The sequence below is a fragment of the Callithrix jacchus genome, chromosome 22, assembly GCF_049354715.1.
Source record: "Callithrix jacchus isolate 240 chromosome 22, calJac240_pri, whole genome shotgun sequence".
Taxonomy (NCBI): Eukaryota; Metazoa; Chordata; class Mammalia; order Primates; family Cebidae; genus Callithrix; species Callithrix jacchus.
The window spans coordinates 17,721,057-17,747,398 of NC_133523.1; the positions used below are offsets into that span (position 1 = coordinate 17,721,057).

At 53.2% G+C, this 26,342-nt stretch overlaps 2 protein-coding genes across 19 annotated transcripts in view; one reads left to right on the forward strand and one right to left on the reverse strand.

Moving 5' to 3' along the window:
* The window catches only part of SUGP2 (SURP and G-patch domain containing 2), a 45,524-nt gene extending 44,591 nt beyond the window's left edge, over nt 1-933 (reverse strand). For 5 of the 18 annotated variants that reach the window (XM_002761920.7, XM_008987544.5, XM_078361858.1 and 2 more), the window contains exon 1: nt 508-635. Coding sequence is in view for 12 of the 18 variants with exons in the window: in XM_035286699.3 (XP_035142590.1) it covers nt 86-419 (334 nt within the window). In the remaining 6 variants the exon portion in view is untranslated. Of the gene's footprint in view, nt 1-85 lie in introns of all 18 variants that reach the window. The other 13 variants (XM_035286701.3, XM_035286702.3, XM_078361853.1 and 10 more) reach the window with 5 other exon arrangements.
* Nucleotides 677-22,172, forward strand: ARMC6 (armadillo repeat containing 6). The gene is made up of 8 exons (XM_035286707.3): nt 677-1,021; nt 9,432-9,597; nt 10,693-10,775; nt 15,287-15,860; nt 17,954-18,099; nt 19,058-19,189; nt 19,555-19,692; nt 21,424-22,172. Exons 2-8 carry the CDS (start codon nt 9,477-9,479, stop codon nt 21,634-21,636), a joined length of 1,407 nt encoding a protein of 468 aa, XP_035142598.1. The 5' UTR covers nt 677-1,021; nt 9,432-9,476; the 3' UTR covers nt 21,637-22,172.
* Nucleotides 22,173-26,342: the final 4,170 nt, after the last annotated feature.

Consider the following 26,342-nt stretch of genomic DNA (forward strand, 5'->3'; position numbering starts at 1 on the left):
CTCCAGCCCTTTTCCTGGGGTGCCCCCTCGTTCTCTGCTAGCGAAAAGCAGGGTTCCAGGGTCAGGTGACCCAGGTTCGACTCACACGATCCTAAGCTTTCTGTGCCCCTGTTTCCCCAACTATGGAATGGGCAGCTAGTAAAGGGGCTGCTATGGGGGCTGAACCGGTTCGAAAAAGGGGAAGGGCCCGATGCAGCGCTGGGCGCCGTTAAATCCTCACGAGCGGGACCCCCAGAGTTTGGGAGGAATGAATGAACGACTGAACCAATGAGCCTTTCTAGACGCGGCCCGCCGTCTCCCCGCCTCTGAGGGAGAGAAAATGGGGGCGCCGGGCCCCGGAGGCCGCAGCCGGTCACCCAGGCCAACCCAGCTGGGACGCGGCCACCTCCGCAGCGAGAGGGCCGAGCCTGCGACGCCATGACGGAGCCCGGGGCGGGCCCCCGAGGCCGAGTCCGTGCCTCCCACCCCGGGACCCACCCACCAACGACGCCAGGGCCCGGGCCTCACCCCGAGACCACCGCGCGCGGAGACGCCCCCGCCGCCGCCTTAGGCTCCTCACCCGCCGCCGCCGCCGCCGCGCGAGGCGGGGACATGCAAATGAACCAACGGTCTCTGCAGCGCCGCGCCGCGCAGGCGCAAGCCGCCGCCGAGTCCTGGTGCGCAGGCGTGGGCCGCCGCTGCCGGGCTCTTCTGCGCAAGCGCGGTTCCCGCTTCTTCTGGGCGGACGCTCCGGAGGCAATAAATTTCCCTGCGGGGGCGCGGGGGTGGGGCGGGCGGCAACCACAGTGAGCCTCCCGGAAAGGGAGGCAAAGACGCCACCGTCGCGCACCAGGTGGCCTTGTTGGCTTTACCTCAGTTCGCGGTCGCCCTTAGTTACCTCGTGAGCTGTTCACGAGGCTCAGGCAGGCCGACGGAGGGCACCACAGCGCCTGCGCGCGTACGGCGGCCGGAAGGGGCTAGAGGCGGTGCCCTGGGTGACAGCCGTGCGCCCCTCCTTTCCCCACGTGGCCGCGAAGACCGGGTGAGAAGCGGCGGCCGCGGAGCCCTGTCGCGCGGGGAGTGGGGGTGCCGCGGGGTTCGGCTGGCGCAACCCTCAGGGACCTGTTTTGGGGGAAAATGAATGAATTTTACAGAAGCCGCTTGGGGACAAAATCCGTGGCTTCCCTCGCCTTCGTTTTCTTTTCATTCGTTTTATTTATTCATTCTGCACCTGTGTACTGAGTGCCTGCTGCTTATCGGGCCCCGTCCTAGGCAGTGGGGGCAAGGAGGCTACAGGGTGCAAACAAATAAATGAGTGAATGAACAATGTCGCTGTAGATACAGGGAATGGTGTACAAATAATGTAAGAGTGACGGGACAGGAGAGCAGGGGCTGCTGTTTACCTACAAGTGGTTTTGAAGGTTGTCTCTTGAGTGCTGGGAAGAATGGGAAAGAGGCGGGGAAGAGCAGGTTGGAAGGCTTAGGTAGAGAAAGTGCCAATAAGAAGACTGGGTTTTGTTCTGAGAGACTTGGGAAGCCACTACTGGGTTTTGAGCAGGTGAGTGAGGTGGTATCAAGGCTCTGGGAGTGACAGATGAGGCCGCCCTCAAGGGAGGCTGGTGATTGAACCAGAGTGGTTGTGGCTGGTAGAGGGAGATGTGGATAGAGTCTTTTTTTTTTTTTTTTTTTTTTTTTTTTGAGACGGAGTCTTGCTCTGTTGCCCAGGCTGGAGTGCAGTGTCGTGATCTTGGCTCACTGCAACCTCCACCTTCCGGGTTCAAGAGAATCCCCTTCCTCAGCCACCTAGGACTACAGGTGTGCACCACCACATCCAGCCAATTTTGTATTTTTTAGTAGAGACAGGGTTTCTCCGTGTTGCCCAGGCAGGTCTCAAATTCCTGGCTTCAGGTGATCTGCCCACCTCACCCTGCAAAATGCTGGGATTACAGGCGTGAGCCACCATGCCCGGCCCCCCTTATTTATTTTTTTTCTTTTCAAACAGCCCTGCTGTCGCCCAGGCTGGAATGCAGTGGCAAGGTGTCTGCTCACCATAACCTCTGCTCCCCGAGTTCAAGGGATTCTCCTGCCTCAACCTGGCTAAGGTTTTGTATTTTCAGTAGAGACAGGATTTCACTATTTTGGCCAGGCTGATCTCAAACTCTTGACCTCAAGTGATCTACCCACATCAGCCTCCCAAAGTGCTAGGCTTATAGGCATGAGCCACCGCACCTGCCAGCACAGTTTTCTACATGAGCAGAACCTGGCTGAGAGAGGGAAACTAGCTGCCAGTTAGGAGACTTACCTTCCATTTTACCCTCAGCATGCCCTGATGGATCATAGGGACTGGTAATGTGTTTCCCCCTTTTAGCTTGAGCTGTTCTCCAGGTAATTCTCACTTGGCCATCCCTAGGCACTGTCTTATGTGTTCCAAATCTGTACTTTCCTCCCCCAACCCAGCCCTGTGCAAGACTTAGGGGACCTTAGAGGACTTGGCTCAGGGGTGGTCACAGAGCCAGACCTCCCTAACTCAATTAGCTCAGGAGTGGGTTGAAGGGAGGGTTTGTGGGTCGGGGAGCAGAGGCCAGAGAGCATGGGCTCTCTCTGAGCGGCCTGGAAAGGCAGCCACCTGGAAGTGCTGGTAGAAGCTCCGCGGAGGACAGAATCTGAAGTATTTGAGATAGGTGTCAATCAATTTAGAAAGCTTGGCTGGGCGTGGTGGCTCACGCCTGTAATCCCAACACTTTGGGAGGCCCAGGAGGGCGGATCACAAAGTCAGGAGTTCGAGACCAGCCTGGCCAACATGGCAGAACATCCGTCTCGACTTAAAAAAATAGAAAAATTAGCCGGGCGTGGTGGTGCGTGCCTGTAATCCCACCTACTCAGGAGACTGCGGCAGGAGGATTGCTGGAACCCAGGAGGCGGAGGTTGCAGTGAGCCAAGATCGCACCACTGCACTCCAGCCTGAACGACAGAGAGACTCCATCTCAAAAAAAAATAAAAAAATCAAGTTTATTTTGCCAAGGTTAAGGACAGATTCATGACCTCAGGAGGTCACAGCATTTGTCTCAGGTGAGCTGAGGGATGACTGTCTGTCCTACACCTGTGAACATCAGCTCTCAATTTACATTGCCAGGGTGAAATTCAGCAAAACTGTTTTCGGGTAAAGATACTGAGGGCCACAGGGAATTTCCTGGCCTGGCCGGGGTGGTGGGAATAGAGTCTCCTACTCCTCTCTTCCCACTGAGAAGCTCTTCACATTTCTCCTCCTTCACCTTTGACCTTGGAAATCCATAGCAGCCCTTAAAGAGCTCCCTTTTCTTCTGGGGGAGAAAGGAGAGGGGCCTGTCTGCAAAGGAGTGAGATGGGACTCCTGCACTTGCTGAGTTGCCTCTTAAGCAACAAAGGAAAGGAACAAATAGCTAACATTTATTGAGTTTCTACTCTGTCCACATCCTGTTCTGAGGAATTTATAGGAGTTGGCTGAATTTTTCACTACTGGCTTATGAGGTAGATTCTGTGTTTATCTCTGTTTGACACAGAGGGAACTGAAGAAAAGTGGATCTGGCTGGGCACGGTGGCTCACACCTGTAATCCCAGCAGGTTGGGAGGGCAAGGCGGGCAGATCACCTGAGGTCAGGAGTTCAAGACCAGCATGACCAACATGGTGAAACACCGTCTCTACTAAAAATACAGAAATTAGCCGGGCGTGGTGGCATGTATCTGTAGTCTTAGCTACTTGGAGGCTGAGGCATGAGAATCATTTGAACCCGGGAGGCAGAGGTTGCAGTGAGCCAAGATTGCACCTTTGCATTCTAGCCTGGGCAACAGAGCAAGACTCCATCTCAAAAAAAAAAAAGAAAAGTAGAGGGCCTGGTAACTGAGTTCTGCAGGCTGCCTGGGAGCCAGTCCTCCTCCCCTTAGTCAGTATGCAGTGTGCAGTGGGCATCTGCAGGGACACAGATGCAATGTGTACATCCCATGCCACTGCCTGAAAGGAGAAGTGTGGGCCAGAATGACCTTTTATTCTTTTCTTTTTTTGAGACGGAGTCTTGCTCTGTAGCCAGGCTGGAGCGCAGTGGCGCAATCTCGGCTCACTGCAACCTCTGTCTCCTGGGTTCAAGTGATTCTTCCGCCTCAGCCTCCCCAATAGCTGGGACTACAGGTGTGTGCCACCACACCCGGCTAATTTTTGTATTTTTAGTAGAAATGGGGTTTCATCATGGTGAGGATGGTCTCGATCTCTTGACCTCGAGATCCGCCTGCCTCGGCCTCCCAAAGTGCTGGGATTACAGGCGTGAACCACTGTGCCTAGCCCTTCTTTTCTTTTCTTTTTGTTTTTTGAGACAGGATCTCACTTTGTCACCCAGGCTAGAGTGCCGGGGCACAATTTCTGCTCACTGCAGCCTTGACCTCTCCAGGCTCCCACCTCAGCCTCCCAAACAGTGGAACTACAGGTCTGTGCTACCGCACCTGGCTAGTTTTTGTACTTTCTGTAGAGACAGAGTTTTGCGATGTGCCCAGGCTGGTCTCAAACTCCTGGCCTCATGTGATCCTCCCGCCTCGGCCTCTCAAAGTGCAGGCCATCGTAACTGGCCTTAAGTGGAAACTTGATAATCAATTCCAGGATGGAAACTTGGTATTACTGCAATAAACAAGGTGAATATATTAAAACAATTAAAATTTAAAAAGTTGTTAACCTCTGTTAGGCTCTGGGCCTGAGGCCTGTTCTTCCCTTTGTTCCAAAGGGACGGTGGCAAATGTTAGGTGTTTTGTTTTGTTTTGTGCTTAAGACGGAGTCCGACTCTGTTGTCCAGGCTGGAGTGCTATGGCGTGATCTAGGCTCACTGCATCCTCTACCTCCTGGGTTCAAGCGATTCTCCTGCCTCAGCCTCCTGAGTAGCTGGGATTACGGGTGTGCACCACCTCGCCTGGCTAATTTTTGTGTTTTTAGAGAGACAGGGTTTTACCATGTTGGTCAGGCTAGTCTTGAACTCCTGACCTCGTGACCCACCCACCTTGGCCTCCCAAAGTACTGAGATTACAGGCGTGAGCCACTGCATCCAGCCAATGTTGGGTGTTAATGATCCACTTGCACCTTGTGAAGTCCTTCTTGTTAAGATCATCTACAGCAGGGGTCCCCAACCCCTGGGTCATGGACCCATACTGGTCCAGTGGTCCGTGACCTGTTAGGGCCTGGGCGGCACAGCAGGAGGTAAGCACAGGGTGAGTGAGCGAAGCTTCCTCTATGTTTACAGTGACTCCGCATCACTTGCATTATACCTGACCTCCACCTCTGGTGAAATTCTCACAGGAGCACGGACCCTGCTGTGAACTGCGCATGCCAGCATCTAGGTTCTGTGCTCCTTATAAGAATCTAATGCCTGATCTGTCATTGTGTCCCATCACCCCTCAGATGGGACTGCCTGATTGCTAGAGGGCAAGCTGAGGGCTCCCACTGATCCTACGTTACAGTGAGTTGTAGAATTATTTCATTATATACTACAATGTAATAATAATAGAAATAAAGTGCACAACAAATGTAATGAGCTTGAACCATCCCGAAACCATCCCCACCCCAGCTCCATCATATCCATGGAAAAACTGTCTTCCACGAAACAGTCCCTTAGGCTAAAAAGGTTGGGACTGTTGATCTACAGGGTTGGAAGAGAATTACACAGGGATTTGGTGTTCTTAGCGAGAGTTTTATCTTACTTAACTCTATGTCCCCTTCCCACCTGTCGGGGGGAAGGTGCTGCCCAAGGTTAAGGGTCATCTAAGTGCTGATACCTGTCCATGGTTTCTAGGGTGTACCTGTACTGGGTTTTACTTGTTTGTTTATTTTTTTTTTAGACGGAGTCTTGCTCTTGTTGCCCAGGCTGGAGTGCTGTGGCACGATCTCAGCTCACTGCAACCTCCACCTCCTAGGTTCAAGCCATTGTCTTGCCTCAGCCTCCTGAGTAGCTGAGATTACAGGCGCCCCACTGCTTTTTGTTTATTTAGTAGAGACGGGGTTTTGCCATGTTGGCCAGGCTGGTCTTGAACTCCTGACCTCAGGTGGTCTGCCTGCCTTAGCCTCTCAAAGTGTTGGGATTACAGGTGTGAGCCCGCGCGCCTGGCCCTACTTGTTTATTTTTATTTTATAAGGGGGTTTGTCTGTACACACACACACACACACACTTTTTTTTTTTTTTGAAACAGAGTTTCTGCTTTCTGTGTCTGTGGATTTGCCTTTTCTGGACATTCCATATCATTGGAATTGTGCACTATGAGGCCTTTTGTTTCCGGCTTCTTTGATGAGGCATGATGTTTTTGAGGTCCATCCCCATTGTAGCATGAGTCAGCATCTCATTCCTTTTTCTGACTGAGTAATATTCCTCTGTGCACATGGACCATTTTGTTTATCCATTCATCTGTTGATAGACTCCCTCTCCTTTTCTTTGTTCTTGTGATTTATTTGTTGAAAACTCTGAGTGTTTGTCCTGTAGTTGACATTCTCTTCCCTAATTGAGATTTTGCAGATCACATGCTCATGGTGTTGGTCAGGGTGTCAGAGCTGTGCCGTGCAATACCATAGTCACTCATCATGTATGGCTATATACATTAAAATAAATTAAAACAAAATAAAATGACACCCTCAGTTCCTCAGCCGCACTGCCACACTTCAGCTGTGTGCTAGCCACATAGGCCAACGGCTGCTATACTAGGCAGTGCAGATACAGAATGTTTCATCGTGGCAGGGGGTGGCCTGAGTGCATGATCAGATTCAGGTTTGAGATTCAGGTTTTGAGATCAGATTTGGGCACGCTGACTTCACAGGTGCCTTTTGCTGTTGGTCAGGAGGTAGGTGTTGGCTGGTTTCTCTTTTGATGACAGCGGTAGACTCAGTTCCTGTCCGCCCCTTGTCAGGCGCTTATCAGTTTTACACCTGATGGTTTTACATCTTACGAGTTCATCATCTGATTCTCTCCTGTCTCGGCTGATCAGCTGGAATTGGAAGCAGAACTTTTCTTCATTCTCTTTCTGTAACCTGGAATCCATTTGTACAAGGGAGGCAGGTTAAATGCTAGATTCTTTTTTAAAAATATATGAATTATTTTATAGACAGTGTCTCATGACATTGGCCAGGCTGGTCTTGAACTCCTGAATTCAAGTGATCCTCCCATCTCAGCCTCCTGAGTAGTACCTGGGAGTACAAGAGCATGCCACCACTACCCGCTGAGTGCTAGATTCTTGGTTGGGCAGTTTTCAGAAGGCTGAGCTATATTTGTTTTAGTATTATGAAAGCACAGATTTTGATTTTTTGTTTTTTTTGAGCAGTCTCACTCTATTGCCCAGGTTAGAGTGCAGTGGTACAATCTTAGCTCACTACAACCTCTGCTTCCTGGATTCAAGCAATTCTCCTGCCTCAGCCTCTCGAGTAGCTGGAACTACAGGCGTGCACTACCACGCCCGGCTAATTTTTGTATTTTTTAGTAGAAACAGGGTTTCACCATATTGGACAAGCTGGTCTCAAACTCCTGACCTCATGATCTGCCCACCTGAGTCCCCCAAAGTGCTGGGATTATAAGTGTGAGCCACCACACCCGGCCAATTTTTGTATTTTTAGTGGAGAAGGGGTTTAACCATGTTGGCTTGGCTGGTCTCGAACTTCTGACCTCAGATAATCTGCTTGCTGGCCTCGGCCTTCCAGAGTGCTGGGATTACAGACGTGAGCCACTACACCCAGCCCAGATTTTTATTTTGATAGGTACTGTATATATTTTTTAATGCTCACTTGTCTCATCTGTAGCTAGCAGGTACCCCTTAGGGTTTGGAAGCTTCCTTGGTCTCTGGGCTCACAAGATGCCCCAGGGTTACCCGGCCCATGACCTGCTGGGACCTGGAATCAGCCATTCCGTCAGAAGCCCGGCTCCTTGTTTTTAAAGATTTTATGTAGAGACAGGGCCTCCCCATGTTGCCCAGGCTGGTCTTGAACTCCTGGCCTTAAGCCATCTTCCTGCTCAGCCTCCCAAAGTGCTGGGATTACAGGAGTGAGCCACCTACCCCTGCCCCTAGCTCCTGTGGGAAATGGTAGAAACCATAGTTGGTTTAGAGGTATTCACTACTACCTCTAGAAAAGTGCTATCGGGGCCGGGCGCAGTGGCTCACGCCTGTAATCCCAGCACTTTGGGAGGCCGAGGCGGGTGGATCATGAGGTCAAGAGATCGAGACCATCCTGGTCAACATGGTGAAACCCCGTGTCTACTAAAGATACAAAAAATTAGCTGGGCATGGTGGTGCGTGCCTGTAGTCCCAGCTACTTGGGAGGCTGAGGCAGGAGAATTGCTTGAACTCAGAAGGCGGAGGTTGCGGTGAGCTGAGATCGTGCCATTGCACTCCAGCCTGAGTAACAAGAGTGAAACTCCGTCTCAAAAAAAAAAAAATTATACAAATATATTGCATATGTTTACATTATACAACTCGATGATTTTTATATGCAGGCAGATTATGAAATACCTCAATCAACAGTTACCTTTTTCTTTTTTGTGGTGAGAACACTTAAGAGCTACCCTTTTAGCAAATTTCAAGTATACAATACAATGTTGTTAATTATAGGGAGTTCTGAGTTTTCACTTCCTTGATTTTATGATGTTAGAATCTTTTTTTTTCTTTTTGAATTAGGGTCTTGCTCTGTTGCCCAGATTGGAGTGCAGTGGTACAATCTTGGCTCACTATAACCTCGGCCTCCCAGGCTCAAGCGATCCTCCAACCTCAGCCTCCTTAATAGCTGGGACTACAGGCATGTGCCACCACACCCAGCTAATTTTTACTTTTATTTTGGTAAAGACAGCGTTTCAGAGTTTCGCCATGTTGTCCAGGCTGGTCTCAAACTTCTGGGCTCAAGTGATCCTCCTGCCTTGACCTCCCAAAGTGTTGGGCTTACAGGCATTGACACCCTGTGCCCAGCCAGAATCTTTCTTCTTCTATGCTGATTCCTAATAGTCATCATTATTATTTGCTACATTCGTAGTAGTTTTAGAATAACCTTACTTGTATCATTACATTAAAGATCCACCTTTCTTAGATAAAATATAGTAAACTCTGTGTTCTTTTCTGCACTTTTTGTTTTCAAGACATAGTCTCACTCTGTGGCCCGGGCTGGAGCGCACTAGGGTGATCATGGCTCACTGCAGCCTTGACCTCCCAGGCTCAAGTGATCCTCCTGCCTCGGCCTCTTCGAGTGCTGGGATTATAGGCTAAGCCACCACATCTGGCCTCTTCTGTATTTGTAGAAGCTCTAGGGAAGTAGGGATATCACTCTTGCCTGTGATCTAGGTGGGAAGAGTTTCTCCAGGATGGTTGTAGGGCTCTGGTCCCTGGTAGATGCTTTGTAAGTGGCGTTTTCACAGTGGCCAGGCCCTGCCGTTCCTGCTCACCCTTGAGGTAGCTCTCTCTTTGCCCTAACTTCTCAGCTTCGGAGCACCTGTCGGCTGCACACCAACATCAGTGCAGGGAAGATGGCGTCTAAGTGCATCACCCAGGAGACCTTTGACGCAGCTGTGCGTGAGAACATAGAGGAGTTTGCGATGGGGCCAGAGGAGGCGGTGAAAGAGGCCGTGGAGCAGTTTGAATCGCAAGGTAGGGCGGTGAGAGCGATGCAAGGGTCCTGCTGCCCTCTGGGGACTGCCACATGCCTGGCACAGAAACCAGGTGCCCACTAGGCCTTGTCCCCTCCAGGCTGTGCCCAAGGCAGGCTGGTTATCCTGCTCCCACCTCTCACACGCCCTCTCTGTCCCTGCCTCCACCTCACCCAGATATTCATGGGCTGGATCCTTCTCATGAGTCTCATTTGATCCCTTCCTTGAAGAGGCTTTCCCTGACCCTGGCCTGGGAAACAGGGCTCCTGCCTCCCTGCCCCACTCTACCCCACCTTGAGCTCCAGAGGCAGAAGTAGGTGTTGGTTACCAGCCTGTGGAAACAGATGGCGTGTTGAAACCGGGCACGGAGGAGTGTAGCATGAGGGGCTGTTTGCAATGGTGTGGGCAGGGTTAGGCGACCATCACAGCATAACTAGCCATGGCAGAGACTCTGACCGCAGCGAGCAGAAGCCCTGGGCAGGGGTCACCTGACAGGCACTGGGCCCTGGGACAGAGGCAGGGAGCTGGAAATGAACACCCCACACTCCCCTCCTCCAGTCCCCATCTCAAGTTCACTTCCGCATTGAACAAACCCAGGGTCCAGCCTCAGAGGTCGGCCTCTCAGGCACAGTGCAATGTAGGTCCTAGACAGGGGCCAGTGGGACAAGCAAAAGCATCCAGGATGGCAGGGGCTCCTTGTGGGGGTGCCAGCAGGTACAAGAATCAGCCAGAACTAGGAGGGACAGGAGCCCCAAGGGAGAAGGCCATGGGGTCCCTCCCTCCCCCACCAATCCCGCCAGGCAGCACTGGCACCTTACCACACAGACATCATGGCCTATGGCGACAGCCTTTCGTGGCAGCAGCCTCACTACCACTCTGCTCCCTTTGGCTGGCCCATGGCCCAGTGGCAGAAGCACCCAATGCCTTCTACCCCCTGTGTTGATGTGGCTTGTGTGGGAATGGGCAGGTGGGAGGCTTCTGGCTTGGGGTGGTCCCAGCAGAAGGATGCTGAGGTGTGATTTCAGCACACTCACAGGGAAGACAGCTGTCGCTTGCTTTCTGACCCCTGTGTGCTTACTCCCCCCGCCCCCAACAGGGGTTGATCTGAGCAACATTGTAAAGACGGTGCCTAAAGTCTCTGCAGACGGACCCCAGGAGCCCACACATGACGTCCTGCAGGTAGGAGGGGGCAGCCCACACAATAGGTCCCATGTCACCTGTTTCCTGGATGGCAGAGTGCAGGCTCTGACGGGCAAGGCCTGCCCAGCATGTCCAGGCATGCTCGTTTGCAGCCAGGTTTCCCTGAGTCCCTGTCTGAGGGTGGCATGCCTTCTGATGCAGGGGACGCCAAGCTTCACAGGCTGATTTCAGTACACTGAAATCAGCTGGACAGCTTGGTTGTCCCTCATGCTGGGAGCCCAGAGTCAGGGACACCATAGAAGGGCCTCTCTGGCTTCCCAGAGACAGATGGACAGGAAACAGAGGACGAGACACTGGGCTCACAGTAAGGCTGTCACTTACTGAGCAGACTGTTCACTGGCACTTTCCACCCTGTCCGTTAGCACTGAAGCTCACCTGTGAGGTAGATGGTGTCATTCCTGCCTTAGTGATGGGGAAACAGGCCAGGAGCTGGCACTTACCTCTCCAGAGACCCGACAAGGAAGGTAGAAGTTCACTGCTTTCCTTAAGGTCACCCATCAAACTCTGTAGAACAGCAGAAGGCTCCAGTGTCTGAACCAGCTATGGGCCTGGTTCTGTGCAGCTGCTTTCTCCCTGCCTTCTCAGTCATTGTTCAGATAGCGTGTGCAAGGCTGGGATCTCCCCGTTGTACAGATGGGGATGTTGAGATCCAAAGAGAAAAAACGTCATTCACCCGGGAGCTGGAGGTGCAGTGATAGAGGAGGAAGTTGGAAGAGACGGCTGTGGGGATAAATCCAGCTCGCTGAAGGCTTCAGGGTCCTGGCCTCTCCTGGCCTGAGGAGGTCTTGTGAAAATTGTCTCATTGCTGTTAGTTTGCTTTTTGCCTTTCTTGCTTAATAAGGATTAATTAATTTTATTATTTGTTTATTTTTTGAGACAAAGTCTCGCTCTGTCACCCAGGCTGGTGTGCAGTGGCTCAATCTCAGCCCACTCGGGCATGAGCCACCATGCCCAGCTAAGAATTTTATTTTTAGTTTACATGTCCCTGCTAACATAGTAATTCCTTGTGAAAAACTTGGTAGTTCTAACTCCAGTACTGTGCATTCTCAAAGGCATTTCTGGCAGGAGCTTTTCAAGTTTCTTGCAGGATTTCTGCTGAAATGCTACACTGCTGTTAATGTAACATATTCATAAAAACATTTTCAATTGTAACCATATTTTTTTTTTGAGACGGAGTCTCACTGTTAGCCAGGCTATAGTGCAGTGGCGTGATCTTGGCTTACTGCAATCTCTACCTCCTGTGTTTAAGCAATTCTCCTGCCTCAGTCTCCCAAGTAGCTAGGACTACAGGCATGTGCCACCACGCCCAGCTAATTTTGTATTTTTAGTGGAGATGGGGTTTCACTATGTTGGCCAGGATGGTCTTGATCTCCTGATCTCGTGATCTGCCCACCTTGGCCTCCCAAAGTGCGGGGATTACAGGCGTGAGCCACTGCGCCTGGCCCCATTATAACCATTTTTAAATGTATCAGTGTCATTAAGTACATTCATAATGTGCAACCATCATGACCATCTATCTCATCTTGCAAAACTGAAACAAACTCCTTGTTCCTCTTCCCCTCAGCTCCTAGCAGCCACCATTCTACCTTCTGTTGCTGTAAGTTTGACTACTCCAGGGACCTCATATAAATGGAATCACAGGCTGGGTGCCATGGCTCACACCTGTAATCGGAGCACTTTGGGAAGCCCAGGTGGATGGATCACTTTGTTTTTTTTTTTTTTGAGACGGAGTTTTACTGTTGTTACCCAGGCTGGAGTGCAATGGCACGATCCCGGCCCACTGCAACCTCTGCCTCCTGGGTTCAAGCAGTTCTCCTGCCTCAGCCTCCCGAGTAGCTGGGACTACAGGCACGCACCACCATACCCAGCTAATTTTTGTATATTTAGTAGAGACGGGGTTTCACCTTGTTGACCAGGATGGTCTTGATCTCTTGACCTCGTGGTCCACCCGCCTCGGCCTCCCAAAGTGCTGGGATTATAGGCGTGAGCCACCGTGCCTGGCCTGGATCACTTTGAGATCAGGAGTTCGAGACCAGCCTGGCCAACATGGTGAAACCCCATCTCCACTAAAAATACAAAAAATTATCCAGGTGTGGTGGCACATGCTTTAGTCCCAGCTACTCAGGAGGTTGAAGTGGGAGGATTGGTTGAACCTGGGAGGTGGAGGTTGCAGTGAGCTGAGATGGCACCACTGCACTCCAGCCTGGGTTACAGAGGGAGACTCCATCTCAAAAAAATTTTATTTAATAAATGAAATCAATCACAGTATTTGTCTTTTGACGACTGTTTTATTTCACTTAGCATAATATGCTAAAGGTACATCCATGGTATACTATGTGCCTGAATTAGTTTTTATTTTTTATTTTTATTTTTTTTAGACAGAGTTTTGCTCTGTCACCCAGGCTAGACTATAATGGCACGATCTCAGCTCACTGCAATCTCCACCTCCTGGGTTCAATTCATTGTCCTGCCTCAGCCTCCCACATAGCTGGAATTATAGGCACACGCCAATGCGTCCAGCTAATTTTTTTTGTATTTTTAGTAGAGGTGAGGGTTCACCATGTTGGCCAGTCTAGTCTTGAACTCCTGACCTCAGCTTCAAAAGTGCTGGGATTACAGGCGTGAGCCAGTGCACCCAGCCTACGTGCCTGATTTTCTTCTCATTTTAAGGCCAGATATGTTCCACTGTGTGAATGGATATTTGATTATTCATTCATCTGTTGATGGACATTTGGGTTGTGTCTACCTCTTGGCTCTCATGAATAATGCTGCTGTGAACATGGGTGTACAGGTATCTCCTTGAGACTCTGCTTTCTTTCTTTCTTTCTTTTTTTTTTTTTGAGGCGGAGTCTTGCTTTGTTTCCCAGGCTGGAGTGCAGTGGTGCAGTCTTGGCTCACTGCAACCTCCACCACCCTGGTTCAAGCAATTTTTCTGCCTCAGCCTCCTGAATGGCTGGAACAACAGGCGTGCGCCACCACGCCTGGCTAATTTTTGTAGTTCTGGTAGAGATGGGGTTTCACCACATTGGCCAGGCTGGTCTCGAGCTCTTGACCTTGTGATCCGCCCACCTCAGCCTCCCAAGTGCTGGGATTACAGATGTGAGCCACCACGCCCGGATGGAGACTGCTTTCAGTTCTCTTGGGTGTATCCCCAGAAGTGGAACTGCCAGATCATACAGTAATTCTGTGTTTGATTTTCTTTTTTGCTCCATGTGTTGCCCAGTCTGGTCTTCAACTCCTGGGCTCAAGCGATCCTCCTGCCTTGGCCTCCCAAAGTGCTGGGGTTACAGGCATGAGGCACCACGCCTGACTCCTCTGTAGGTCTGAATTGCATTTTTCCTAATGATTAGTGACATTGAGCATCTTTTCATGTGTTAGTGGCCATTCATATGTATTCTTTGCAGTAACGTCTGTCCTGGTCATGCACTCTGTTGTTAACTTATTTTTTTTTTAGTTCAAATCCCATTTTAGCAAAAATGTGTTTTTAAAATATCCTATTGCATTGTTACATCCATGGACTCAGGTCCACACATCTGAGCTCAGTGAGGATTATCATATAGGCTTCTTTGTTTCTCACGTCAGTCAATGCCAAATCAAAGCCCTTTGGGCTGGTGGTTTCTGTAGAACCGCCCTGACTCAGTCTGGGTGCAATTAATCTCACAAGCTCCAGGCTCACAGATTCATCTTTGGCTCATGCCAAAACATGTCCCATGGTCATGTAGTTGAATGGCAGCTAAACTTACCTGACCTGTTCCATGTGTTTTATTATTTTTCCCCAATGGCTTAGAGTCAAATTTGGGTAAATGAGCTCTCTGTACAGTGTAACTGCATTTGGCAGGTGCTCAGTAAATGTCTGTGGAGTGAATGAGAGAGATGAAAGAAGACATCAGGATGGGCATGTCTGGTGAATGTGGCTTTCTCCTTTCTTGGGGAGCTGAGCACTGATGAGTGTGCCAGTTTGTTATGGCTGTGTGACAAGCAACCCAAAACAACAGGCATGTTACTGCTTTTTGTGATTCTGCCTGGTTGGGCTCAGCTGGACAGTTCTTCTGCTGGTATTGCTTGGGGCCTCTTGATAGCAGGTAGGGCTGGAATGTTTAATATATCGGCATTTATATGTGCAGTCCCTCTGTGGGGACACTGAGTTGTCTGGGTGCTTGGTGTGTGTATGTGTGTGTGTGTGTGTGTGAATCTTCACCCTATGGCCTTTGAAACTCAAAGCTCCCTATGTCTGCATTTATATGTGCAGTCCCTGTGTAGGGACACTGAGTTGTCTGGGTGTGTGTGTGTATCTTCACCCTATGGCCTCTGAAACTCAAAGCTCCTAGAAGCACAGGTCTGGAAATCGCCAGAGCTGTAACTGGCCCCACATCACTTCCGCTGCAGGCCCAGATCCCAGGGGAGGGAATCTTGCAGGGATCCAGACACTTGCTGTGACCCTGGGCTCCTCTTGCCTGAGCTGACGCTGAGGTTTCTCCCATGTCTCCTAGACGCTCAGTGACCTACAGGAGTCTGTGGCCAGCTCTCGCCCCCAGGAAGTGTCAGCACATCTCACCCGCTTCTGTGACCAGTTGAAGCAGGACAAGGCCTGCTGCTTCCTCGCAGCCCAGAAAGGGGCCTACCCCATCATCTTTGCTGCCTGGAAGCTGGCCACTACAAGTGACCAGGGCCTTCTGCTCCAGTCCCTCAATGCCCTGTCAGTGCTGACCGATGGCCAGCCAGACCTCCTGGACACCCAGGGCCTGCAGCTGCTGGTGGCCACGCTGGCTCAGAATGTTGACGAGGCCGACCTGACCTGCTCTGGGATCCGCTGTGTTCGTCATGCTTGCCTGAAACACGAACAGAATCGGCAAGACCTGGTGAAAGCCGGTGTGCTGCCCCTGCTGACTGGCGCCATTGTCCATCATGGCCACCACGCCAATGTGGTCAGAGAGGCCTGCTGGGCCCTGCGTGTCATGACCTTCAATGACGACATGCGTATGTCCATTAGCCACGCCCACGACCATGCCAAGATGATTGTGCAGGAGAACAGAGGCTTGAAGGTGTTGATCGAAGCCACCAAAGGTAGGATAGGGGGCAACATAAGTCAGTGAATGAAGGTGGGCAGGCCAGCTGTCACCAGAGTTGGGGGTCAGCGCACAGGGACGCTTCAGGCACGGCTGAAGGCTCCACTCGCCTCTTGGGTTAGACCCACCTGCAATGGCAGCCCTCATGAAGAATGTCCTCATGCTTTCTAGCCTGGAGAATTCCAGGCCAGCACTCATGGGCCAGGAACAGGTGACAATCCCATCTCTGGAGGTGTCTAGGGATAGCGCTTGCTGTGTCCAACTCCAGAGACAGAGAGGGAAAGGGGGAGGTCCCCAGAGAGAAATATGAGGACTGGGGGAGGCTGACTGGCACGCACCCTGGCAGTCTCAGATGGACGTGTGCACGCGTGATCATATTCAGCCACAGATCCTTAGGCACATTCATGTGTCTGGCTCCTGGGTGACCAGCCCTGGGAGATAATGGTGCTGACTGTGAGACCCTAAGCTTCTGTCTCCACCCCTACCCCCATACCATCCACTGAACCCACCAGAAAAGTCCTGATTGGGGGCCAGAATAGAGAAGGTGTCAGAGGGATGAGTTCCCCTTTCCTGCCTGCCCCGTGGCTCTGGGTCTGTGGCCGGGCCTGTGTGGGGGTTCTGGCTCTGTCTGCTGAGGAGGTCGGCCCACCTCAGTCTCCTATACCTCCAGCAGATCTGAAAATGGGTCCTGACCGTCTGCAAAGTCAGGCTACTTTTCTGGGAGGTGGCTTGCACCTTTCTTGTTTTATTTATAAGAGCTCCAATCAGGTTTCTGCCAGAGAGATAGGACATGTATCTATGAAGGGACTTTTGGTAAGGAATGGGCTCATGGCCGGGCACGGTGGCTCATGCCTGTAATCCCAGCACTTTGGGAGACCAAGGTGGGCGGATCACAAGATTAGGAGTTCAAGACCAGCCTGACCAACATGGTGAAACCCTGTCTCTAATTAAAAAAAAAAAAAAAAAAAGGAATGGGCTCCTGCAGTTCTGGGCTGGCAAGTCGGTACTCCATAGGGCAGGCCGGAAATTCCCGGGCAGTCCCCTTCTCTGGGAGGCTCCTCCGTTTGCTTCCAAGGACTTCAGCTGATTGAATGAGTCCTGTTCACATTGATCAAGGTCATCTCAGTTCAAGGCAACTGGGCCAGGCATGGTGGCTCACGCCTGTAATGCCAGCACCTTACGAGGCTGTGGTGGAAGGGTTGTTTGGGCCCAGGAGTTCAAGACCAGCCCGGGCAACAGGACGAAACCACTTTTGGATTGGTAAAAATACAAAAATTGCTGGGCATGGGGGTGTGCTCCTGTAGTCCCAGGTACTTGAGAAGCTGAGGCATGAGGATCACTTGAGCCCAGGAAGCAGAAGTTGTGGTGAGCCGAGATCACGCCACTGCACTCCAGCCTGGGCGACAGAGGGAGACTGCATCTCGGTAATAATTATTATAATAATAATAAAAGATAGCTGATTGTGAATGGTAACCATGTGGACAGAATACCTCCACGGCAACAGCTAGGTTGGCATTGGGTGGAACTGCAGGGGCTACAGGTGGCCACAGGAACCGACCGTCACACAGGCCTGTGTAGATGCAGGACCTTAGCCCTCTCAGCCAGAGTGCCGCCTCTGCTTCCTGGTGCAGGGCCTCTGAGCTCCATCTGTGGCCTCTGTGTTCAGTTTTGCCCACGTCAGCCCAGTCCATATTTGTCCCTCTATGGTTTTAGAGTTTTCTGTTGCACCTAGAAAAACCATTCCTACCCTCTCATCATAAAAATAGTCTCAGATGTCTTTTTTTTTTAAGCGCTATTGCAGTTTTCTTTTTTTAGGTGAGACCATCAGTTGGTGTGCTATTTTTTTTTAGGACATGATGGAAGGAAGGGGGTGGAGGGGCACATTCTTAAGTCTTCCCAGCAGTCAGCAGGGGGCACTGCAGGCCCAGGCAGCCCCTGGTGTTTTTCCTGGGGCCTTCCTGGTGCTGGTGGCCACCCCAGTAGGCAGAAGGACTGAACTCTTCCAGTGGAGCAGGGTCCTCCCCCAAACCAGAGTGCCCTGTGGCTGGTTCTTCCCGCCCCCAACACCACTGCCTCCTCCTCTCCCTGCAGCATTCCTGGATAACCCTGGCATCCTGAGCGAGCTCTGTGGAACCCTGTCCCGCCTGGCTGTCCGCAACGAGTTCTGCCGGGAGGTTGTCGACCTCGGGGGCCTGAGCATCCTGGTGTCCCTGCTGGCTGACTACAGTGACCACCAGGTGGGGGCTCAGAGCCGCATTCAGGTGTAAAGCTCCCCTGGCCCAGTGCACGCTGTCCCTCTAGGCCCCAGTCAGCTGACGAGCCACACTCAGAACAAGCTGGCCCTGCCTGCCAATCTCGGAACCAAGGTGCAATTTTTCTTTTCACTGACCCGAGGGCAGTGAAGATCGAGGGGAGACAAACCTTCCTGCCCTCCCTTACTGTCCTTTTGTACCAGGAAAAGGATGCTGGGAGGCACAGGGTGTCAGCCAGGACTGGGATACTTGGGTTAGTTCCCAAACCTCTCTGCCTCAGTTTCCCTATCTGCAGAACAGGGCAGGGTCCTCTACTCATCACTCTGTTTAGCAGCCCATTATCAAGCCCTTCGCCATGTGCCCTCCCACAGCAGGGAGCGAACCAACAGGTGCCTCCCTGTCCAGTTGCAGCTGCAGGAAAGCCCCCGGGGTGCCATGGTCCTGCGCCTCCAGGTCCAGCTGGTGAGGTCAGCCAGCCTCCTTCTGTACAGGTGGCTGGGAGCTAAATGGGAACCAACTTCAGCAAATGAAGGGATGCTTTTGCCCTGTACTCCTGGGTAGTCAGGGGGCGGGGCCCTCAGCTTCCCCATCAAGGGGATCAGCGGTCCCAATAGCATTTCATCCACTCTCCTCAGTACAGGATGGTTAGGGCCCACCCTGGGTCTGTGGCCATGGCCAGGGGCACCCTGTGCTCTGATGGCCGGCCTGAGTCACATGCCCCTTCTGCCCCTGTGGGGCTGGGGGATCGAGTCACCTAGATGGTACCGTTTGGACACAGGCGGCCTGAGCCACAGGCATCTGTCACCCCTTCTCGTTGGAGTCACACCATGCAGTCACACCATACCTGTTGGTCAAACAGTAAAACAGCCTCAGATTCTCCCTCAGAGCCCTCTCCCACAATCCAGCAGCCTTGCTGGGGTGACTGGGCCTGTCCCTCATGCAGGAGCTCGTGAAGCAGTTGCTGAGCGCCCTACGAGCCATCGCTGGCAACGACGATGTAAAGGACGCCATCGTCCATGCTGGCGGGATGGAGTCCATCATGGCTGCCATGACCCGGCACCTGGCCAGCCCCCAGGTACCCACCTCGGGCACACAGAGTAGCTGTGCATCCCGGTTCAGTTTCTGTATCTGCATGAAGATCTATTCCCCTGCAGGGCCAGGGCAGGGCGGGTGAAGGTCGCAGGCGTTGGCTCTCAAGTGCTGACCTGCTCTGGGTGTCCCTGAGTTATCACCAGCACCCTGCAAAGGTCTGACCGGGGCTAGTGCCCTTGTCACCCCGATATTTGCGTCACGCTGCCATTGTGCTGTTATTACACAGGAGCTGCCGGAGACCCACAGAGGGGAGGCTGCAGGGTGTTCACCAGGGTTGGTGGCCACAGCGGGATGTTGGGGGCGGGTCTGTCCACTGCATCTCAGCCTTCCCGTGACTGCCCCCTGCAGGTGTGTGAGCAGAGCTGTGGGGCTCTGAGTGTCCTGGCCCTGCGTAAGCCCAACAACAGCCGCATTATCGTGGAGGGTGGCGGGGTTGTGGCAGCGCTGCAGGCCATGAAGGCGCACCCGCAGGAGGCCGGCGTGCAGGTGGGCAGGGCATGGGATGGGGGCTGGCGGGCCGGGGTAGGGTGTACAGATAGGTGCAGAGGGGGCATGGGAGCAGGTGTGGCATGCGGGTGGTGATGGGCAAAGGCTCAGTCCCAGTCCCTGTCCCTGTCCCTGCCACAGCTGAGCCCCACAGGGCTGGCTTCCTTTTTATCTTCCAAAATGTGTGAATTCTGCCTGTAGCTGTCTCCTTTTCTGCCTCTGTTTTTCTGCATTTAATTTCCTTTTGGGGGGAGGGAGGAGTTTAGAGGGGCTTTCTGGTGAAACCCCAGAAAGAAAGCTGTAACACTTAATCTCCTTTCTTTTCTTCGAACGGTCTTACTCTGTCGCCCAGGCTGGAGTGCAGTGGTGCCATCTCGGCTCACCGCAATCTCCACCTCCCTAGTTCAAGCGATTCTCCTGTCTCAGTCTCTGGAGTAGCTGGGATCACAGGCATGTGCCACCACGCCTGGCTAATTTTTGTATTTTTAGTAGAGATGAGGTTTTGCCATGTTGTCCAGGCTGGTCTCGAACTCCTGACCTTAGGTGATCCACCCACCTCTGCTTCCCTAAGTGCTGGGATTACAGGTGTGAGCCACCTTGCCCTTAATCTCCTGTTTTTTTTTCAAGAAGCAGTCTTGCTCTGTTCCCCAGGCTGGAGTGCAGTAGCACAATCTTGGCTCACTGCAACCTCTGCCTCCCGGGTTCAAATGATTCTCCTGCCTCAGCCTCCTGAGTAGCTGGCATTACAGACACACACCACCATGCCCGGCTAATTTTTATATTCCCAGTAGAGATGGGGTCCCATGTTGGCCAGGCTAGTCTCAAACCCTCGATGTCATGACCCAACCCCAAAGTGCTGGGATTACAGGCATGAGCCACCGCACCCAGCCAGTCTCCTTCCTTAGCCCCTGTAGAGAGATCTGTTGGGGAGGAGGTGGGGAAGTGCAGATAGGGATTTCAGAAAGGTTCTGGCCCCTCCTTGGGCTGCTGGTCTGAGTTCTGGGTGTGGGACCCCCTGTCCACACTTCCCTGGCTGAACCCAGACTCCTCTTGCAGCCCCTGGGGCCATCCTTGCCACCCCACTTCCAGCGTAGAGTCCTTAGATGCACCAGGCTGGGACCCACAGGGGGCCTTTGTTCTCGCTGGCTCTTACTCTGGGACACCGTCCCTTGGCTGGCCTGTCCCTTTGTCCACTTTTGGCCACCCTGGCCAGCAGCTCCCCACTCCACATGTACTTCCCATCTGCTTTCCCGATAGTGGTGGGAACCACCCTGGGACGCTTCCAGGCAGCGCCCCACACCCACCCACAGCAGGTGCACAGGGCACAAATGTCCACTGAACGGGTAGGGACGTAGTTGACAGGTGCCTGTGAACAACCACTCTCTTCTTGTGGCCTCCCTGCCCCCCTTGCCCTAGGGCCCCTTCTTGGCTCTGTGCCAGCCTCAGGGAATGTCAGACCAACTCTGAGGCTGGGAGTTCCACACCCAGAGGATCGATCCCAGAGCTACCCTGATCCTGTTTCCTTGCCTGGGAGTTGGGGGCATTAGCCTCACCTCCAGGGGCCACCAAGAGGGTAAAGTGAAGAGATGGATCTAACTTGATATAGTATAGGCAGCTGCTGGATGTCTGCTGTTGTCATGATCACCCCCATCTTGTTATGAGGACCCTGAGGTCAGAGTGGACCCCACCCCAAAGCTGCATCTGGCAGCTCACAGCTGCTCTCTTCTCCAGAAACAGGCTTGTATGCTGATCCGAAACCTGGTGTCCCGCAGCCGGGCCTTCTCGAAGCCCATCCTGGACCTGGGGGCTGAGGCACTCATTACAAAGGCCCAGTCGAACCACAGCAGCTGTGAGGATGTGGCCAAGGCTGCCCTGCGGGACCTGGGTTGCCATGTTGAGTTCCAAGAACTGTGGACTGGCCAGAGGGGCCACCTGGCGCCATGACCCCAGGCTCAGTCTGGGCTGTGACTCAGGAATAGGGGTAGATCCATGTCCTCCACTGTCCCCCATTAGTTCTGTCCCCTTCACAGTGAGAAGTGTTTTCCGACAGGCCCAGTAAAGAGTCAGCAGAGTGGGGAGCCTTGTGGGGGCATTCTACACAGAAGAAAGCAGCCCCCACATCCCAGCCACTCCTGGGTCCCGGCCTTGTCCCTCAGCTAGCCGCACAGACATCACTGTCCTGCTCCTTCCCCCAGCCCCATGCCCTACCAGAATGGGCAAAGGGCACGTCCCATCACTCACTGCCCTGTCTGAAATGTGGCAGCCGCTATGGGCCAGGCTCAGGGCAGGGCAGACAATTCCAGCAGGGTTGGGCTCCCTGGTGCACGCTGCCTACTGCAGGTTCCTGCAGGCCTCTGCTCCTTGTTTTTCTCACCTGTAAAATGGGTCTCTGATGCCGTGCCCTGCTTGACCTCAGCTTGTCTCTCTGGGTCCTGGGCCAGCCAGGGTACCCGATAATAAAAGATCATGGAGTGAATAGTGAAGGGGTCTCTTCCATAGCTCGGCTGGGTATGGGGGACCACAGCCAGTGGCCTCAGTGTGTGGGGGAGGGCAAAATTTGGGTGGAGGGCCATGGACTCACTGAGGACAGCAAAGGGGTTTTGAGAACAGCCCAGGATATGTGATCCACTGTCACCCTCAGACAGGCAGGCACTGAGGCCATGGTCAGGATCACTGTTTGTGACGTGCGCCCCCTGCAGGACCGGAAGGCTCCACGTTCATCCCCACTCAGCTCTGAGGCCTTCAGCTAGTGATGGAACCTCTCCCAGCCTCAATATGCTCCTCCGAAAGTGGGAATGGGCAGGGCTAGATCTCCCTCTGGGAGGTGTTGGGTCAGGCTGAGCACATGGGGCATGCCCAGTTGTCTCCTAGGTAGCCAGCCTGTTGCCTCTGAGCCTTGATTTCGCCATCTATATAAGATAGATGTCGGCTGGGTGTGGTGGCTCACGCCTGAAATCCCAGCACTTTGGGAGGCTGAGGTGGGTGGGTCACTTGAGGTCATAAGTTCGAGACTAGCCTTGCCAACATGGTGAAACCTCGTCTCTACTAAAAAAAAAAAAATACAAAAATTAGCTGAGTGTGGTGGCACATGCCTGTAATCCCAGCTACTTGGGAGACAGACAGGAGAATCGCTTGAACCTGGGCAGCAGAGGCTGCAGTGAGCTGAGATCACGCCACTGCACTCCAGCCTGGGCAACAGCAAGACTCCATCTCAAAAAAAAAAAAAAGATAGACATCATTGTTGCTGCCCTCAGTGACCATCCCACCCCAAGTATTCTGGGGGTGCCCAGGCAGCTGTGGCCCTGCACACCCCAGCTCTTCTATTCTGAAGTCACATTCAGGTCACACTGTGGTCACTAGGTGGCTTGTGCATCCCTTGTGGCCTGATGGGGGTCAGGGCAGCCTCAGGACCCCTGGTGTGCTCCCTAGCCCTCCTGCCCCCACCTCGAGGGCCTTTGTCCTTCTGGCCCCTGGTCCCTGCTTGTCACGTGCCTCCCCAAGCCCCAGGATGGCCTTTCCCAGCAGGCCCCCAGCCTCTGCAGAATCCAGCTGATGCAAATAGCTAAGGAGAGTCACCCTGGCTGTGCCTCCCCATGGTGTCCCCATCTTTCCTGACCTCAGCAGGGAAGGGCTCTGCCAGCTGAGCAGGGCAGGACCAAACCTCTGACCCAGTCACTCCGCCCTGTCCCTCCTCTCTGGAGACTCCCAGGATGTGGGAGAAAGATCTTGAATCTGCCCCAGACTGTCCTGACTTGACTTCTGGGCCCGTGTGACCTTGGGCAGTTCTCAAGCATTTGCTCATCTATCATGTGGCAGGGTAGGTGCTCCTCGGCTATTTCCAGGAAAGCCCGCAGTGCTGGCCCTGTCATTCCTGCTCTAGCCTTGCTCTCAATCTCCCCTTTACCCTCCACACAAAACCAAACCTGCCTGTGGTCCCAGCAGCCTGGGCTAAGGCAGGAAGATCACTTGAGCCCAGGAGTTCAAGGCTGCAGTGAGCTAGGATGGCACCACTGCACTCTAGCCTGGGCGACAGAGCGAGAACCTATATCAGAAAACAGAAAAACCCACCATGCTTCATGCCCTGCAGGCCCAGCATGGCCCAGGCCCTGCCCATCTCCCACCCTTTCCTCTCCACTGCCCTCACTCCCTGCTCCCCCACCCCAGGGCCTTTGCACAAGCCCTGTGTGAAAAGCTGTGCCCTCTGCCGAGAGCACCTTTCCCGTGGCTCTCACCGTGGCCGGCTCCTCCCAGCACCAGGTTTCAGCTCCCGTTGTCTGCTCCGGGAGAGACTCCCATCTCATCATCCCTGCTCTGGCTCTGATGCTGGGCCCCATCTGAGGTCACCTTGTTTGTGAACTCTCCTGTTTGTCCTGCCCCCACTATCGCCAGCTCCCTGCAGGCAGGGCCCTGTCCTCCCTTGCTGTGCCTTTAGCTTCCCGTCAGTGTTTTTGAATATTCACCTGAATAAACTGACAAGCACTCGAGGTCCCTGCCAGGTGGCCCCAGCATCCTCTCCTGGGCTGAGGCCAAGCTGCAGGCTTCTTCAGGAAGGGGTGGTTCTGCCTTATCAGTCCCTCCCACCTTAGCCCAAGGAAATGGGTGTCTTCAGTAGATGGAGCTAGCATGTTTGGACAGCCTCATGCTGGGTGGTGGCCCCTCACCAAAGAGCTCACATTTCCCTGGGGTTGGCGGCTGGCTTTCCATCCCCCCTCAGCCACTTCAGGCATATCACCTCCCCTCTGTGAGCCTCAGCCTCCTCATCGGCCCTTCCCCTAGCTCAGGCTAGGTATGCCACACTGGAGGGCCACAGCCCCTAGCAAGGGCCAGCTCAGGGGATGTCTGGTACATTCCCCCAACCTCTTCCCTGTCCCCTTCCCTTTTATTTTTTTTTGAGTTAGAGTCTCGTCTTGTCACCCAGATTGGAGTGCAGTGCCATCATCTTGGTTCACTGCAACCTCCCCCCTCCCGGGTTCAAGCAATTCTCCTGCCTCAGCCTCACGAGTAGCTGGGACTACAGGCAGGTGCCACACACCCAGCTAATTTTGGTGTTTTTAGTAGAAATGGGATTTTGCCCCGTTGGTCAGGCTGGTCTCAAACTCCTGACCTCAGGAGTTCGAGATCCACCTACCTCAGCCTCTCAAAGTGCTGGGGTTACAGATGTGAGCCACTGTGCCCGGCTTTCTCCTAAGCAGCATTTGCTGTCCTCGATGACAACAAGACTTGGGCTGAGGGGGAAGCGGCCGCAAGGATGGTGGGAGCATGTTCAGGCCGAGCCTCTGCTGCTGTGGGCTTTCGGTGAAGTGGCCCAACTTCTCTGAGCCTTGGGAGGTGAATGACCCCACTCTGACTCCAGCCAGGCTTGGTCGTTGTCACTGCTATGTTCAGGATGTCTCCCTCCAGCCAGGGATGGGCTCGGGCTCATGGAAAGGAACACAGATCTCTTCTGTTGTGAACATACATCTCTGAGAGGCTGGACTATGAACCCCATTTTCCAGATAGGAAATAGACTCACGTGCATTCGAGGGGCTGCAGTGGGGTGAGACCACAGCTCGACCTGCCTCCACGCCCCTCATCTTTTTCCAAAGTTGTTAACCTAACCTTGGGCAAAAGGCTTTCTGGCCTCAGGCGATTAGGCCTGGACGCTGTGCCCCGGTCTGGCTCACAGATGATTCCTGGGATCCCCAAGAGGTAGAGGAGACTAGAGGGCCGAGAGGCAGTGTTCTGCCCAGGGCCAGCCAGGCGAAAGCGGAAGAGCCAAGATCCTGGGCACCCTAGCTGGGCTCACATGAATGCCCGTGGTGGGGGTGTCCGTCGCTTAATTGCCAAGGCGCTTTGCCTGCCTTTGTTGGAAGGCGGTAGGTAGGTTGGCCGGCGCCAGCCTGCTAAAGAATGAGCAGAAGCTAGAGAGGCAGCCCTGGGCTGGGCCAGTGCCCGACCTTTGCCTTAATTGGCTCTGTCCCTGAAGGCACTGTGGGACCTTCCAGGAGTTGTTACCTCCCCCTCCCAGGGCCTGGCAGGTGGGCACTGGGGGGGTGCCTTGGCATAGATATCACCCTCTTGGTGTGGCAAGCCACACCCATAGTTGGTCTTTGTCCATGAAGCGCTATTTACAGACAGAGAAACAGGCCCAGAGAAGAACAATTTGTCATCACCATCCTTCCATGAGTGCTTACTGTGGACTAAGCCATTGTAAACGCTTCACTTCTAATTCATCAGTGCTCCCTTCAGCCTTAGGAGATAGCCAGGAAACTGAAGTGGGGAGCTTGTGTTATTTGCTGAAGGTCCTGTGGCCATTACTGGCCATTTCTTATGTTTTTTTAAAAAAAGGAATCAAACCCAGCCCCGGGTCCTTCCGCCAAGGACTATTATCCTCCATAGGCTCAGTTTTCTCATCTGCTAAGTTGGCACTGTCACCTCCACCTGGAAGTCAGGTGGGGAGATGGTATTGGACAAAGGCCCAACCAGCCCCACAGGGACCTGGCACCCAGTTGATGTTTAGCTGACCTAAGCTTCCTCCTCTGGAGGGCAGCATGGAGGCCAGGTCCTGCAAGTTGCAGGGAAGCAAACCACAGGTGAGGTGAGAGGTATGGGAGAGGAGGTCCAGGCAGGCATATCGTGAGAATAATCAGGAGTTGATGGCCTTGGGGTAG

Coding starts and splice junctions, on each gene's coding strand:
- ARMC6 (XM_035286707.3), top strand. CDS start 9,477: ATGGCGTCTAAGTGCATCACCCAGGAGACCTTTGACGCAGCTGTGCGT. Junction 18,100..19,057: donor CTGACTACAGTGACCACCAG/GTGGGGGCTCAG, acceptor TCCCTCATGCAG/GAGCTCGTGAAGCAGTTGCT. Junction 19,190..19,554: donor GGCACCTGGCCAGCCCCCAG/GTACCCACCTCG, acceptor TGCCCCCTGCAG/GTGTGTGAGCAGAGCTGTGG.